Source organism: Manis javanica, chromosome 12, assembly GCF_040802235.1.
Source record: "Manis javanica isolate MJ-LG chromosome 12, MJ_LKY, whole genome shotgun sequence".
Lineage (NCBI taxonomy): Eukaryota > Metazoa > Chordata > Mammalia > Pholidota > Manidae > Manis > Manis javanica.
Window position 1 is genome coordinate 25,575,908 of NC_133167.1, and position 11,986 is coordinate 25,587,893.

An 11,986-nucleotide genomic window follows, 5' to 3' on the forward strand; every position below is an offset into this window, starting at 1 on the left:
AATTGAAATTTAAACTGGTCATCCGAAAGACAAGAACATAGTATTAAGTTTAGGTAGTATCAGTGCATAAATCAATGCCTTAATTTTCTCATGGTGAAAGAATTCAAAAAGCAACAAAAACTAACCCCACTTAGGGCTTCGTAGGACGGTCACGTTGCGCCCCCTACTGAACAGGATAGAGGAATAACGTTGATTGAATTTAAATTCACACAGCTCTGAAACTGCATTACATCCACCACTACACACATCTCTTTCAAGCTCATCTGAAAAGCTGAGTGCAAACCCTACATTTTATTAGACTCAAATAAAATGTGCAGAGGAAGTATGGCTTGACATTAAAGAGGCTCCGTTGTGAACGATAACCCAGAAATCTCTAAACGATATCAGCAGTACAAAATGACAACTACCACTTATTCTTAACAACTGAGCTTTATTTAACACAAACTTTTCGGTCTAGTCTTTTCGCTTTAGCGATAGGTGATTCTGTACGGGGAAGAGCCAGTGATCCTTTCAGACCGTGATCGCCATCCACCCTGGAAGTTTTATGTGCTCAAAAATGGCAGTAAATTGTCAGCAGACAAAAATAATTCGGATTAAATGGGGACCAAGGAGTCTAAGAGTAAGAAAAGTTCCTTCACCTCCTTGTCTCGCCCTCCTGATCCAGAACCTCGTTGTTCATAAATATTCCCCTACTTTGTAGATGCCGAGAAGCCGGTCTGAACGGTGCCCACCCCAGAACATCACTCACCTAAAGTGTATCTTTACAGCAACACTAAATGCCTGTTAAACCCTGCCTGCCGGATGCGTGCCCATGTGTTAGTGTGTGCGTGTGTTAGTGTGTCCGTGTGGGGTGTTAGTGTGTGTGAGTGGATGTTAGTGTGTGGGGGTGTTAGTGGGGGTGTGTTGGTGTGTGTGTGGGTGTTAGAGTGTGGGGGTGTTAGTGAGGGTGTTAGTGTGTGGGGGTGTTAGTGGGGGTGTGTCAGCGTGTGGGGCTGTTAGTGGGGGGGTGTCACCGTGTGGGGGTGTTAATGGGGGTGTCAGTGGGGGAGGTGTCAGCGTGAGGGGTGGCGTGACCGCCCCGCGCCCTCCTCTCCTCTCCAGCTCCCCGGCCCCCGGCCCGCCCGGAGGTTCCGGGAAGCAGGGGCGCGGGGCGCGGGCTCCTACCTGGGCTCCGGCGAGGACGCAGCCGCCGAGCAGCAGCCACCCCCAGACGCGGGCCGACGCCCCCGGCGCGGCCATGCCCGGCCCGGCCGGAGCGCGGAGCGAGGGAAGCTCCGCACGCGCACGTCGGCGGGCGCGGGGCGAACTCGCGGCGGGGCCGCGGCGCTGCGGGGGCGACGGGCGCGGGGCTGGCGGCCGAGGAAGCCGGGGCCGGGCTGCCAGCGCCCCCGCGCCTGAGCCCCGCGTCCTGCGCACCGCGGCTCGGGCGGGGCTCCGGGGCCAGGGGCTCGGCCGGCCTTCGAGGCGGACCCGAGGGCGACGGACTCGGGGCGCCGCTGCCGCCGCTGCCAGCCTGCACGTCTCTCCTTCCCGGCTCTCTGTCCCGGGCTGCTGGGCTAGCGGCAGAGTTGTTCCCCTGGGGTTCCCCTGGGGTCATCTGGCAATGTATGGAGACATTTTTTGGTGTGTCACATTGTATGTTACTATCATGTAGTGGGTAGAAGCTAAGGATGCTGCTAGACATCCTACAGTTCACAGGATAGCTGCTTCTGACAGAAATACCTGTCCCCAAATGCCACAGCGACCATGTTGAGAAACCACGCACTACAGCAAAAAGGATAACCCAAACAATTAGATGTTTATTAACTAAAATAAGCCATATACTGCAACTTATGATCAATATTTTTAAATTTTAGTCTATTTAAGTGATCTATCCATACAAACAGGTATAAAACCACTGGCTCTACACTAAAACATTACAAGTTTTAAAGACATTAAACTAAGGAAAGTGAAAAAGATAATATTAAATATAGTATTGCTGTGATATCATCAGAATGTTTGTAGCTCTTGCCATAAAATACATAATTGCTTGTAATACAGGTAAACTTGGAATAATTAATTAATATTATTTATAAACTAGTAACTTAAAAAATTATGCAAAGATAAGGGACTCATCCACCGAATTTCTTTGCAAATGAGATCATGTCAATACTTAAAACCAGTGAAAAGTGACAGTTCTGATCATTCGCATTCACAAATGAAAATTAGGATCTTGAGGATAAAGAGACTAACTCCCAAGTAAATCATGGCCCCAAGGAAATTAATCTGGTTATTTCTGGCAAAGTTTTGTTTAGGTTCTTGCTGTGTTTTATTCATTTTTGAGTTTTATCATTTGTAGGTCTACCGTGTCACACAATGACATTCTGCATCAGAATTAGTTGGCATGTATGTTAAAATGCATATTTACCTCAGAACTGCTGAATCCCAGTCTCCAGGGCTGGGTGTTCAGAAATCTGCATTTGTAACAAGCTCCTGGGGGACTCTCATATAAGATCAAGTTTGGGTACCACTAGCTAGACGGACTGGTACATGCAGCTGGGGTGGGCTTCATGGGAGGTTGGGAGATCTGTTAGCCCAGTATTTCTCTTCAATGAATAGTGCGTTATCCTTTGCAATGAAGGGGCAGCAGGGTGTCAACAGGCAGCTTACTTTGTAAGGTCAAGATATGAGGACAAGCAGGCAGCTAGGCTGACCACCCCACAATAGTTCATGGACGACCTTACTTTGAAAAGGACTGCTTTTGTTTCTGTGGTTGTTTTTCCATTTCAGAGTATAGGCATTTTTCCTCATTTTAGTAGTGTGCGTCTTGTGTCTTTCTCTTTGTTGGGAAGGACTGAAGGTCTGAAGCTCTGCTATGCTTCATTCTAGCCAGTACTCCCTGTTGAGCTTATGTTTGTTAAATGAGTTAACAAACATAAAGCTGCAAGAACAATGACTGGTCCAAGGAAACACTCAAAAAAAAGTTGGCTATTAAAAGTAGTATTGTTTTCCTATTACCATCATCATTTTTATTCTTATTTTAGTCTTGTGACCATAGTCTGTGAGCAGGCAAAGGACCATGGTGAGTTTGAGTATTTCCTATTTATGTAGAAAAGCACTGTCTGTATTTATAATATGAATTCTTTTTCTGGTATAAATATGAAAATATTTTTCCAATTTATTTTTAACCTGATTTGTACATTTAAACCTTTGTAATGTCTAATCAGTACAGACATTTGTAAAATTTTTTAGGTATCTAAATTTATCAATCTTTTCTTTTACAGTTTCTTCCTTAGCTTTATGCCAACAGAAAAAATTGCACACTAAATATTAGAATACCTTTTCAACAGATCTTTCCCTAATTCTTTCCTACTATTTCATAATTTTACATTTAACCTTTTTTTTAAAGTGTTGAATTGTTTTTAATGGCGATTTGACAATTTTCCAAATACCTAACCAGTTCACACAGCATCATTCATTAAAGATTCCATCTCTTTAATGGGAAAATATTTTAAAGGGAGGTAGAGGATGAAAGTTTGCTGATGGCTCTAAAATCACATCTCCAGTTCCACATAAGGCTGCCATGCTCGGAGAGGTTTAGAAATTAAAACAGAGTTTGCTGAAGGTTTAATAGAACAACTTTCCATTTTACCCAGGATGGAATCCCATTCATCAAACCCAGAGGTCAAAGGCCCATGTCAAACTACTGGCAATGTTTCTGCTGAGTACCTGACTGTTACACTTGGAAAGCTGGAAGAAATTAGGCCTCCGAAGCTCAGTCCCGAGGGCTTTGTGGCTGGAACTTGGGAAGTAGAGGCAGATAGCAGCAGGGAAAACCTGGCCACTTAAACACAGGGATTAGTCAGTTACCACGGAAAAGAAAAGGTGCTCTGTAAGGACAGGGCTTCTGTCTGGGCCCCAAACTGATGTGCACTGGCTCATACACAATTGTTTTTCTGTTTTTTCTGGAAGGGTTGTTATTAATAATAACCTGCCTACTGTGTGTTTGTGTGTGAATTAAATGAGATAATGACAAAAGCAGAGGAAGTTTTATCAGCTATACAAAACTGCACAAATGACAGGAAGTTAGGCATTTACAGAATACTTTCATATATACTACTATCACATTCACTTTATAATTGTTAATATGCAAAGTCTTATAAAATACTCAGTAATTAATTTGTAGCTTAAGGGAAAATAATGAAAAGGAAGCAACAAGAAATTTTTAATTTTTCCTACTGAGGATTAAAGAAAATAATTAATAAACTCAAGGCCCACCTCAGTCAAGATAAAGCCTCAAGAAAATTAAGAGGTTGGATAATTATGTGTTTGGTGCTGTTCAGCTTCCTCTTTCTTAAATCTTTATTTGCCCTGGCTTGTTAAATACTCAGTGTTTTTCATTTGTTTCTTGAGTAATTAGTTAAGAACTTCTTCCCTAATAGCCAACACCCCAGTTTGACCTTGCCATCTAAGACTTCTGCCCTTTGTTCTCTTTTTATATTCTCTATCTGCAGAGGTTTTAAAATATGTCCACAAAATTATTTGACACTCTTCCCATTTGAGAAGTACAGGGGAGTCTCCTCTCCTTGATTCTGGGGTCTATGACTGCTCAGCCTATAAAATACATGGACATGAACTCTAGCCTTAAGTAACTGGTAACTTTCACTCCTAGGGACTCACTTTCACTCTTGGAATTTGGCCACCCTGCTCTGAAAAAGTCCAAGAAGCCTGTAAGGAAACTCACACAGGGACAACTCTGAGTCAGCTCCCAACCCCAACTGATATTCCAGGTTAACAACCAGCACCAACTCGGCAGATAAGAGTGAACCATGTCAAAAATGGATCCTCTAGCCCAACTGAGCTGCCTCAGCTAATGCTCCACGGAGCAGAGATGAGCCCTGCCCAGTTATAGATTTCTGAGCTAACAAATGGTTGTAGTTTAAGTCATTAAGTTTTTGCACTAGCTTGTTACGTAGCAATTATAACTGAATACCATCCCATCATCAAACTGCTTTTCCTGTAGTCTCAAGATCCCATCTATTAAAGTTTATATAGAGAGGAAAAAGACCCAGAATAGCCTACACAATATTGAAGGAGAAAAAATAGTTGGAGGACTGACATTCAACTTTGAGACTTAGTATAAAGTTACAGCAATCAAGACAGTGTGCTATTGGTGAAAGAACAGATGAATAGATCAACAGAACAGAACAGAGAACCAAGAAATAGACCCCAATAATACAATTAACTGATCTTGGACAAAGGAGCAAAGGTAACACAAGGGAGCAAACAGTCTCTCAACAAATGGCGCTGGAACAACTGGACATCCACAGGCAAAAAATTAATCTATTCAATTTTTATTTTATTTTATAAGACATAGATTATACAGCCTTTACAAAAATTTACTCAAAATGAATTATAGACCTAAATGTAAAATGCAAATCTATTAAAACTCCTAGAAACATAGGAAAACCTGGATAAGCTTGGGTATGGTCATGCCTTTTTAGACACAACTCCAAAGACATGGTCCATGGAAGAAATAATTGATAAACTGGACATAATTAAAATTTTAAAATTCTGCTCTCCAAAAGACAATATCAAGAAAATTAGAAGACAAGCCACAGACTGGGAGAAAATATTTCAAAGACACATTTGATAAAGGACTGTTACCCAAAATACACAAAGAACTCTTAAAACTCAACAATTGGGAGTAACCAGTTAAAAAAATGGGTCAAAGACCTTAACAGACATCTTGCCAAAGAAGATAAACAAATGAGCATATGGAAAGATGGCAAATACGCTTATGAAAAGATGCTCCATGTCTTATGTCAGAAGGAAATGCAAATTAAAACAAGATATCCCTACACACCTATTAGAATTGGCCAAAACTGGAGCACTGTACAAACTGAGGCTCTGCATGCATGAGAAATCACTGTACCTTCTTCCCAAGTTTGCTGTGAACTTAAAACTGCTCTTTAAAAAAAAAAGTCTTCTAAAAAAAAAATCATCTTGTCTAGCTGTTGGCATAGGATAGGAGGATAATTTGTTTGCAACATTAGGTCACTTTTGACCAGGAGTCAACCCTGTCCAAATGTTGACTGGGCACATAGCCCCTTCTGCCCTTATAACTGCAATTTTGTCCTTCCAAAACTATATGGCTTTCTCAGAGTTGACTCATTCTTCTGTCAAGAATTTCTGAGAACTTTGATTATCAAAGTTTGATTCTCAAGGAACGCCACAGAATTTTATTATTTGAAAAGTCTTCCAACTTCTTCCCAGTACTTAATCACCTCTATAAATCTATTGCCATGTTTCCTCAATAAAAGTAATTCTAGGGATTAAAATAACTACTTCAGTAGGTTGTGAGATTTACTTGGGAAACATCTGATTGAACTAGCCAACACCATGGATTTAAGGGCTGACTATAACAATAACTCATATTTTCTAAGGATTTATACTATTTTTACAAATTTTAAAAATTTCTTTAATAAATTCACAACTTCCCAAATACTTGTGTCAGCAAAATATCCTCATCCCCCAAACAACCCTAACATAGGAAAACTAAGCCACCCATTTTAGCAATGGGGCCTATTTAAATGAGGAAACTGCAACACAGAGAAGCTAAGTGACTTGCAGGACACACAGCAGCAAGTGGACACTTCAGCTTGGGTTGTCTGTTTCCACATCTACTTTTCCTACTACCCCCTGCTACCCTTATAGATGCACTTTAGCATTTATATAGAACATCACAGATCTACTAAGCACCTTCTCATTCATTTTCTCATTTCTCCCACAAAAATAACTTCCTCATGAAATTACATTTTTAAGAGAGATTCTTGTTATACTAAAGGATTGTTCACATTGCAGGCAGTATGAAATGTCTATGGGTGATTTACTTTGAGTCTTTCAGCACAAGGAGCCATATGCTCTCAAAAATGGTCTAAATAACACTAAAAAAAGAAATATAACCTAGATAAGGAAAGGAATGACACTAACTTGGGGATGGGTTAGGGAAGAACATTGAAAACTTCAATGTATTTGTTTATCTCTTTAAAAAAAGAAGTGCAAGAAACCTTGAGAAGATTAATTAAGATTTGGAATACTTCAGGAGCCACGACAGTTTCTTAAGAGGGGAAAGTGCAGCTGCAGCCTCCAAAGATGATAATATGTAGGGAAACACACAGGAAGGAACAAAGCTTAGAGAAAGTGTGAAGGAAAATATTAACAGGAGTTGGTCACTGATTGGCATTGGGAGGTAAAAGGGATGACAGGGTTTAAACCATTTCTTTATGCAAGTCTTGGGGGCCAAAAGAATGGGAATAGTGTTGGCTGAAATGGGAAGGCAGGGAAGGGTACTGTTTTTGGAAGGAGAGATGCTAACATTGACTTTTCATATTCCATTTCAGGGAACATGAGGACATACTGGTGAATTGGGGACTGAAGAGAACATGAAATTAGAAAGTAGGACTAAGATAAGTGCTGAAGACAAATTTAGGAGTAATCAAGGTACAAGCAGAAGCTAGACCAGCAGCGGATGAACTAGTTGAAGAAACTCCATGTACGTGAGAACATAAATGATTTATTTGTACAATTTGTATACACACATCCAATATATCCAAGCATGACATAATCCTATTGCACACCTCCTTCAGACACTTGGAGTACAATTAATGAAAGAGCATAATTTTGCTAAGCTAGATCTACTGACTCTCATATCTTATCAGTTGGTTTCTATTCTGGAACTATGAGGCCAACACTTGTCAAATATGTGTTAAGGTCTATTATGCAATTTGCTTTTATTTTCTGAACAAAACTTTTTTGCTTGCACAGAAAAGTTCAAGGAATACAAATAGATCTGGTAAAATATTTGTCTAGACATCAAGTATCTTTTGATAAAAGAATATCTTGATTGGTCGAATATAACATATATACATCATATTTCCAAGGAAGCATGAATAGGCTTTGGAAACTAAAGAAACTATTCTTAGCAATTATATATTGAACTCTCACTGGCCTAATCTGAAAAACATTTAAATCAAATTAGTATCTGATTTTTTTCATGTCTTAAATAATTTACTCTAAATTAAATCAATAAATAGAATCTGTAGAAAAATTTTTAGATAATAAACCTAATACCAAAGTAACCACACATACAATTTACTGTGAACCGTCCCATTGTGACCTGAGTAATGTTGCTATTTTTGCTATATTACCAGGTTAAACTAGACATTTAAACACAAGGAGGTTCTAAGAGAATTCAAATAGCTCTTGCTATTCCTAAAAAAATAAGACTATCCCATTGCAAAGAAAATAGTGGCCACGAAGATAGGTACTGATGATTAATTTAATAACTGGGTAGATTCTTTTGGTAGGTACTTCTCAAGATACTATAATATCTTCAAGGATCTTAAAATTTTGCTCGTAGATGGTTTACAATAAAACATCAATGTTGTGCACACTGTTAGAGGCAATGGAAAAATCAGTTTAGCCATGATTCACGCATGAATTCCCATGTGGGTCACATACTGCCTAGACTCAAGGGAAGGTGCTACTCCAGAGTCTACACACTGCCAATAACCTGAAAACTAATACAAGCTGAATTCCACTTAGAGGCTAGAAATTAAAAGATGCATTTAATTATCAGTCCTCCAGTGCTTCTGTCATCTTTTGGCATTTATGAGTTAATAAACTGCCATGGTTTCTGCAAACTAACTGGCAGTAACACACAACTGATTGAGTTAATTAAGCAGAACAATTGTCGAGAGCTAAAAATGATGAAAAGGAAGAATTTTAATGTAACGGTGCATAATGCTGTGGAGATGCACCAAGGAGTCTAGAGAATCCAGAAATTTTCCCTAATAAATTTGTGTGTGTGTGTGCGCATGCATACACATGTGCATTTTCTTTTAATGTAGCACTATAAAGTACAGCATATTCCTTATGTTCAGAATAATAAAAATTCAATCTTGTCCAATACCTTGAATGTATTCTTAAATTCAGATGTAATGAAAGCACCTTCACACTGAACACCCTATTATTGTTAACCAGAATCTCTTGATTTTACAAGGGGGCAAAGATGTTGATGCTAAGGTTACTTTTATTCAGCATATTCATGAAAGGTTCAAATACTCTTCTATTGCTTTTTCATGTGTACTATGCTCCAAGGAGTCTGGACTATAGGATATTTCCTGTTTACACCTATGAATACTTACTGGATACCAGACCCTGTGTTAGTATTCTCATATTCATGAAAGGTTCAAATAATCTATTGCTTTTTTATATTTGTGGTATGTTCCAAGGAGTCTGGGCTACAGGATATTTGCTGTTTACATCCATGAGCACTTACTGGATACCAAACCTTGGGTTAGTATTCACTCCCATGTTGTAGGTGCCAGCCAAAAATTGTATTTGAAACTCCTGGGGGAGAAATTACAACCAAACATCAGGAGAAGCAGAAGTTCAGGGATATGGGCAGTGAATTAGTGTGTCTCATATTCTAATAGTTTGGCCAGGATCTTTGACAGCTTTCTTTCTAAAATCATGTTTATTTCACCACTTCTACTTTGCCTTATGATTCTAATCTCAACATGTCTATATCAGAGCAATTACTATTAGTTGGAAATTCAAACATAAAGATGCATTGTATGCGAAGAGCATTTGCAGAGTTACAATATCTACACAGAGCAGGTAGATAGGGAGATAAATACAACCTAACAGATTATCTCAAATCTGTTGATGGTACGGGATTCAAGAGTGAACACAACAGAAGAAAAACATTTGTGGCAGTGTTGAGAAATGGCATGGACTGTCACCCAAGCTGAGACCTTCCAAATATATGTGGAATCAAAGCTTCGATGGCGTTGGGAATGATGCAATTGAAGGGTGAAATCTAGAGCCGTTGTAAATTCATTCATGACTACATCCATGACTGTGTAACCTATCTTCCGAGGAACATAATGCAATGTTATGGACAGGCCTTGAGTGAGAACCCAAATTCAGGTTCTGCCACCACCAGGATCATCTGTAATCCTGGAATAAATTATTTAACCCTTAATCCCCAGTTTCCTGCTCTTTGTAAAATAAAAGGTGTGGGAAGAGGTACCATTGTACCAAAGTTGTTGCAATGACACAATCGGAGATTGAGATGGATGTGGCCACTCCCCCTCAGAGAACAGTCCAGTAAAATGAAGATTACAATATTGTGACATCCTCTAGGTAAAACAGTATGATGGGAGAATAGAGGCAAAGTCATCCCAACATTATTTTCCCCCAATCATTTTCATTGTGGAAAATGATCATCTAATTGCAAAGAACAGAGCACACTTTAAAGGGGGATAAAAATTCTATGGTGATTAAGTGGCTCTTCATTTCTGAGGCCCCAGGAACTTTTCCTAAAAGAATCAAAGCAGCAGAGTAAATAACTTCTGAGACTGGGAAGATGGGAACAGAGTATAGGAGGGGGAAAATTTTAGGAGGGTGTGCCATTTGATAGGGCAGTGTTATAAGTCAGGAACTGCCTGTTGGATTGACATGATGTAATGTAATGTCATGTCATGTCATAGGATGAGGTGATATGTGGTATGTGATGTGGTGTGATTTGGTGTGGAAACCTAAATGTGCATTTGGAAAAGCAGTACTGTTTATTTAGGATTTAGTACCATAATGTTTTAGCTGTATAATCTAAGGTACCCCAGATTCTCCTACAGCTTATTTGTAAAATAAAATAAATGTCCTTATTACCTCACAGAATGTTTTTTGAAATACCAAAAATATGATGCTACACATAAAATCGTTTCTGATAATATAAAGTGCTATCTCTGGAAACATAAGGCTATATATAGGATGATCACAATGATAACAGTGTATATAATATTCCAGGTCTCAAAAAGTAGAGAACATTTACTGAGATTGTTGTCCCTTTGAAAACCAAAATAAAAATTTGAGAGAGAACATAGACTAAAAATTGCCATTTTAACTTAAAATTCTGCCAATTATTAATGACATATTCTTACATAAAATTACAAACTCTTGAGATATTGTATCTCACCTGTCATGATCTGAATTTTGTGTCTTCCCAACATTTATATGTTGGAGCGCTAACCGCCAATGTGATAGAATTTTGAGATGGAGCCTTTGGGGGTTAATGAGATAATGAGGGTGGAGCCCCCATGATGGGATTAGCCCCTAGAAGAGCAAAAGACAGTTGATCTCTCTCTCTGCAGCTTAGGATACAGCAAGAAGGTGGCTGTCTGCAAATCAGGAAGGGGTCCTTCACCAGCAACTGAATCTGTTGGCACTCTGATCTTGGACTTCCCAGGTTTTAGAACTATGAGAAATAAATGCCTGTTGTGTTCATCATCCATTCTGTGGTTTTTGTTATAGCCCAAACCAAGGCATTGGTCAAATACATTATGCTTATTAGCAGGTCCTGTCTGTCTCTCTGATGGTCTCTTTGACTAATTATTGGTTGATTGCAATGGGCCAAGTGCTATGCCAAGAGCTTCACATATATCAACTTATTTATGCCTCATAACTCAATAAGGTATGATGTACAGTCCAGATGTATGTGAAATGTAAATTTAATTATATAGCTGCACTGTATCTATATCTATACTACATAGCCATCTCTATCATGTGTCTACTTACACCTAAATCCATCAAACACAAACACAACGTGATATATGTATACACTTACCAATGTGAATTATGTGAGCATAACTCATCAGGGCTTAACTTACCATGTCCAGAAGATGAGTGTGATGGCAAACCTAAGTCTAAATCTGAGTTTCTTCGGCATAAGGTAATTGGGGCACCTTCTTGTGCCAGATATATGGACAAATTGAAGATCTGATGACTCAAATATTTTCTAGGGCATTTTGTATCTGAAGAGACATGGGAAAATTGAGAGTGCAGAACAGTAACCTAGCTGCTTAAAATACTCGCAGACTATGTTGAAAAGGAATGCCCAGATTTCTGGGTCTCTAAGTCAGGGTAGGGGTGGGAAGTTTCT

General features: G+C 39.3%; 1 protein-coding gene across 1 annotated transcript in view; it reads right to left on the bottom strand.

The window, feature by feature from the left end:
- Positions 1-1,508, bottom strand: part of PTH2R (parathyroid hormone 2 receptor) — a 79,395-nt gene extending 77,887 nt beyond the window's left edge. The window contains exon 1 of the mRNA XM_036994998.2: positions 1,165-1,508. Coding sequence (XP_036850893.2) covers positions 1,165-1,239 — 75 coding nt within the window. The 5' untranslated portion in view covers positions 1,240-1,508. The remainder of the gene's footprint in view (positions 1-1,164) is intronic.
- Positions 1,509-11,986: the final 10,478 nt, after the last annotated feature.